Genomic DNA, 5,467 nt, shown 5'->3' with positions numbered 1-5,467 from the left:
GGAAGAATCATTATTAGAAATAATGAGGACATTTCATAATAAATATATCACTTTTATTGTGAGTCTTACATTTAATATGTGTCTTTTGCAAAGACCATGTAGCTGGATCCTGTTAAGTCAGTCTTACAAACTTTGTCTTTTAATTGGGCTGTTTACTCTATTTACATTTAATGTAATTTCTGATTGAAATTGTGTTTAATATATCATCTTAATATTTGAAATCCAGAATTCTGCTACAGCTGTCCCAGAGGAATTGGACAAGTCCCCTACTGTCTTGCCAAATGATCTAATCTCTCCGCACATTGGCCTTGCTCACTTGGCTGTCACTTGCCTCCAAGTTTTGCAATAGTGCAAGAGACTAGCAGAAACTAAGTGACTTACAAACACTGTCACTGCAAATGTGTGTAGAGAAAGGCAAGACAGGAAGGGTTAGAATGGATATGGAGGTTAGCTAATCTACAGGTTTTGCTGTAAACCAGATAAAGGGAATGGAAAGTAAGAAATCCAAAAAGAGGGAAAAGCAGCTTTCAAGATGATATATTGGCAGAGAGCCATGTGAGAAGAACAAAATTTCTTCATGGCCTCCCATCCTTTTTATGTCAAAATTTAGAAACTTGGGCCTAGGAGACTCACAGTGCTTTCCCATGATGTATAATAAGGAGTTTTGGGTGTGTGTGTGTGTGTTTGTGTGTGCATGTGTGTAAATTCCATATAATAGTACATTACACAACTCATAGGACTGTTGTGGGGGTTGAATTAAACAAGACAAGTACAGGAAAGCATGTACTTTAGTCCTGGCATACAGAAGACATTTAGCATGCATTTCCGATATCTGAAAGAGAGAGATCATGGCAGTTTATAATAAGAAAGAGGACTTGAGACAAGTGATATGTTATTGATTTTACGTTCTTCCTTCAGGAGTCAGCCCTTCCAGGACAATAGCTGAAGGAAATGATGAGAAGAACTTGTGGCACATCGACTCTTGACTCAGATGCTAACATAGTATAATTTCATGTCTACTTGATGAAACTACTTTTCTACCAAGGAGAATAAAAGGTAAGTAGAGAGATAACACAAGTATAACAAGAGACAATCTGTTGTAGAGACCGTAACAAAATGCCCAGTTAAGTGGGTCACAATTCCTTGAATGGTAATCCATGCCCACAAATGCAGAGACTCCCTGGATTTAAGTTATTATTATTAAAAAAAAGTTTTATTGAGGTATAAATTATATGCAGTAAAATGAAGCAATTTTAAGTATACAATTCAACGAGCTTTAACAGGTAACTACAATGGTAACGGACATGATATAAAACATTTTCATCACCCCATAGGTTCCCCCATGCCTCTTTGAAGCCAATCCCTTCCCCCAAAACCTGGGCCCGGGGCTACATTAATCTGCTCTCTGTAACATTAGTTTTGCCTTTTCCAGAAAAAAGAAATCATAAAATATGTAGTCTTTGTGGCTAGCATCTTTTGTTTGGTACAGTGTTTCTTAACTTTTTTTGTGTTACTATACCCCTAAAGAAATTTTTCCTGATTCTCTCCTCCTCCTTATGAAATTTTGATGCCACAGGTATATCTGTATGTCTGTGTATACACACACACACACACACACACACACACTTAGATATAAAGTTAATTTTTTTTCACACCAGAAGAACACATTTTTGCCCCTTTGAGGATGCAGGTCACTATTGCCCCATTGAAAATACGTCATTTAGTAGAATATTTTTGAGCTTTATCAGTATTGCGTATATTAGGAATTGGTTCTTTTTAATTGTTGGGGAATATTCAATTGTATGAGAAATGAATAAGAGCAATTGCAAATGTGTTACAAAGGTCAGTGCATAATTAAATTACCGTTCTTCCTCACATTTGTGTCTCCCTGGTTTCAGTAAAGACACCTCGAGTAACATAATTGTTAAAGTCAGAAATCTGGAAGTGATCGAGACACTTCCCTTTCCCTCATTTCCCCATTTCCAATCCATCAAAGCCTGCCAATTTCATCTCTGGATTAATCTGGTCTCAAGGGATCAGGCCTCGCCACTGTAACCCAGTAAATTGTAGGCATATAAGGATGTTAATCTTTATTTTAAAAGAGATGGGAAGCCACTGGAAAGGATTTAAATAAGAAATGTGACATGACTTGCTTAGTGAAATTAAAAGATTATTAAATTTTTTATAACACGTAATGAACTAGAAAGGACTGAGAGTATTTGGGGAGGGGATCTTTCAGGAGTCTAGAGGAGAAATGACAGTGGCTCTTTCATGAATTTGCAAGGCATTTGAGGGCAGGGGATGGGAGAATTTGGAGACATGTTACATTTTCAGTGGGGCCCGGGTGGAAGAATTTAATCAAGGTCTCACTGCTAGATGATAACCTCACTGTAATGAGAAATTCAGATAAAGCTTCCGATTGCTTGCTGCTACCTGTCTGACTTAGCTGATATTTTGTCAAATTAATCAGTAGCCTAAATGAGTATTTGTTCTTGGGTCATTTGCCAATGAGTTAGAAGCAATTAAAGAATTAGAATCATGCCTAAAAGAAAAAAAAAATATGCTGTGTACTTCATGCATCCACTCATCCTTTCATCCATCTTACAATTGTTCTCAGGGGCTACTGTAGTACTAGCATTTATGTTTCAGCTCCAGATGGCCTGCAACCCCCCTGAAGTTTTATGCAAATTGTTTTGTCTATGTACATATATACTTGTCTTTGGGGGCATCTCAAAGATTAAAATTAAATTTTTATTCCTATTAAAGATTAAAAATCAGTGGTTTATGGTGTTTTAGGTCTAGTGCATACAAACATGCATATGACATAATCTTCATTCTTGAAGCATACAAAGTTTATGTCATGTAAACAGATACATTACAAAGCCACCTTGTCCGTGCTATAAAGGAGATATGAAGAAAGCTCTGGGAGTTTGTCAGTTACCCTGGTGCTTTGTCTCTTCCAGGTGACTTGCAAAGTATGGCTGGCCACAACATCTCCAGGAATTCCTCTTGCAATCCGACAATGACACCCCACTTAACCAGGCTCTACTTCGTAGTGCTCATTGGAGGGCTGGTGGGTGTCATCTCCATTCTGTTCCTGCTGGTGAAAATGAACACCCGCTCTGTGACCACCACCGCGGTCGTTAACTTGGTGGTGGTCCACAGTGTTTTTCTGCTGACGGTGCCTTTCCGCTTGATCTACCTCATCAAGGAGACTTGGACGTTTGGGCTGCCCTTCTGCAAATTCGTGAGTTCCATGCTGCACATCCACATGTACCTCACCTTCCTTTTCTATGTGGTGATCCTGGTCACCAGGTACCTCATCTTCTTCAAGTGCAAGGACAAAGTGGAATTCTACAGAAAGCTGCATGCTGTGGCTGCCAGCACCGGCATGTGGGTGCTGGTGATTGTCATTGTGGTGCCTCTGGTTGCTTCCCAGTATGGAACTCAGGAAGAGTACAACGAGCAGCACTGTTTTAAATTCCACAAAGAACTTTCTCACGTGTACGTGCAAGTCATCAACTATATGATAGTCGCGATTGTCATAGCCATTGCGGTGATTCTCCTGGTCTTCCAGGTCTTCATCATTGTGTCGATGGTGCGGAAGCTAGGCCACTCCTTACTATCTCACCAAGAGTTCTGGGCTCAACTGAAAAACCTATTTTTTATAGGGATCATCCTTTTTTGTTTCCTCCCCTACCAGTTCTTTAGGATCTATTATTTACAAGTTTTGGAACGTGCCAATGACTGTAAAAGCAATGTTGCATTTTATAATGAAATCCTCTTGAGTGTAACAGCAATCAGCTGTTGTGACTTGCTCCTGTTTGTTTTGGGGGGAAGCCGTTGGTTTAAGCAAAAGATAATTGACCTATGGAATTGCATTTTGTGCCGTTAGCCACAAACTGCAATATTCATAATCACTTCCTTTATATTGGGAGTAAAAAAGGGCGCAAGGAATGTAAGAATGGTATTGCTTTACATGATCAAAACCGTGCCTTGATCTAGCCAAGCAGAGGACTATAAAACATCAGAGCACTCATCCTAGTCCTTGTTTGATTCCTATGGTCTCTGAGTGATGCCCATACAAACACCAGCAATGTTGAATCCACATGGAGTTGCAATACTGCACTATTTTCCAATACAGAATGCCTGCTTGGCACATCCAGGCAACATGGGTCTAAAGAGTTTTAGAGTTTCATTACCTCATTCTAATTTCCTACATGGGGAATGTGGCCTTTTTTTAGGCTTTGGGCCCGATACAACTCTTTTCACTCTACTTCACCTTAGGAAGGTTGATCCTGGCCACAGTTTAGCTCCAAAGACACAAACTCTACTTGGCTAACGAGATAAGATGTCTCATTCATCTCACACCCTGACAAAAACAAATAAGATAAGAGAATGGTAAGAAACTTTTCTAGATTATCATAACTCTGAAGGGAAGTCAATTATCTAAGAATCAAGCAAAAAGTACTCATGGCCTTCTGCTAAAACAAGATTTTCCAGATTTGTCCTTTGCCAGGTCAAGTTTAAGGACGTGGGAATCAACTTCCTCAATATCACTAATTGCACTGTTACCCCAAAAATCATTCCAAAGTTTACCGAACACATCTAAGTAATGATAAAATTACAACTTAGAGAATATTCTTGCCCAATATACTGCCAGGCATTAAAATAGGTCCCAAGGGAAGTGATTAAAATTTTTTTCCTTTTCTGATTTTTGAGAGAATTTCTAAATGTCCCAGGCCACAGTTGATTTAGATTTTCTTTGAGAAAAGAAAGTTATACTGAAATCTTTAGAGTTCCCTTCCTCCCCTAAAGTTATGTGTTTTTAAATAAATGAAAACTAAAAAAAAAGGACTTTGGGGAAATATATTAAAAATTCCATTAGTTTAGACTCCGTGAGATTAGGCTGTATGAAGAAGGTTTCCTGAATATTTAAGGAATAGACGAATAAACATACTTGAAAGCAATAAAATTATAAATCTTTAAAACATTAAATAATTAGGATTTCTTATCAAATTTGGAGTAAATTTTTGCAAAATTTGATTCATAACTTGTGACATGTGCATGTTAAATTGATTTTACTTCAAGAACCTTTATTGCTGGCTAGGTTGATACACAGGTTTGTGAGTTTTTGCTTTTTGGGCTTTTTTCCTCCTCCCCATTCTTCTTTTGCTCTCAATGTTTCGTACTCTCAAAACTTTCCCAGGAACTGATCCAATTTCGTATTTAATGCTTCAGAAAACCTGAAGGAATTAATGATATGAACAGAAGAACTGAATGAATTAAGGGAACTTTTTCTTTTTCATCAAGGTATATCTTCCAGATTTAAAGGTCTTTCTTAATTTGTTATCCCTGAACGGATCCACAATTCATCAGATGAGTAAGAAACACCCCTGTGCGTTTCTAAGAGTAAGAGAAATTAATTCTGAGGAAGAAAAAGTAGCAACATAGTTCAAATATGACT

The 5,467-nt window shown here is 38.0% G+C and overlaps 1 protein-coding gene across 1 annotated transcript; it reads left to right on the top strand.

Annotated features, from left to right (window-relative positions):
* The first annotated feature begins 1,009 nt into the window (after positions 1 to 1,009).
* Positions 1,010 to 3,895, top strand: GPR141 (G protein-coupled receptor 141). Its single transcript, XM_012638774.1, has 2 exons — positions 1,010 to 1,056; positions 2,964 to 3,895. Exon 2 carries the CDS (start codon positions 2,978 to 2,980, stop codon positions 3,893 to 3,895), a length of 918 nt encoding a protein of 305 aa, XP_012494228.1. The 5' UTR covers positions 1,010 to 1,056; positions 2,964 to 2,977.
* The last annotated feature ends 1,572 nt before the right edge of the window (positions 3,896 to 5,467 follow it).

The sequence above is a fragment of the Propithecus coquereli genome, unplaced genomic scaffold (genome assembly GCF_000956105.1).
Source record: "Propithecus coquereli isolate 6110/MARCELLA unplaced genomic scaffold, Pcoq_1.0 Scaffold134, whole genome shotgun sequence".
Lineage (NCBI taxonomy): Eukaryota > Metazoa > Chordata > Mammalia > Primates > Indriidae > Propithecus > Propithecus coquereli.
This window is presented reverse-complemented; position numbering and strand designations above follow the sequence as displayed.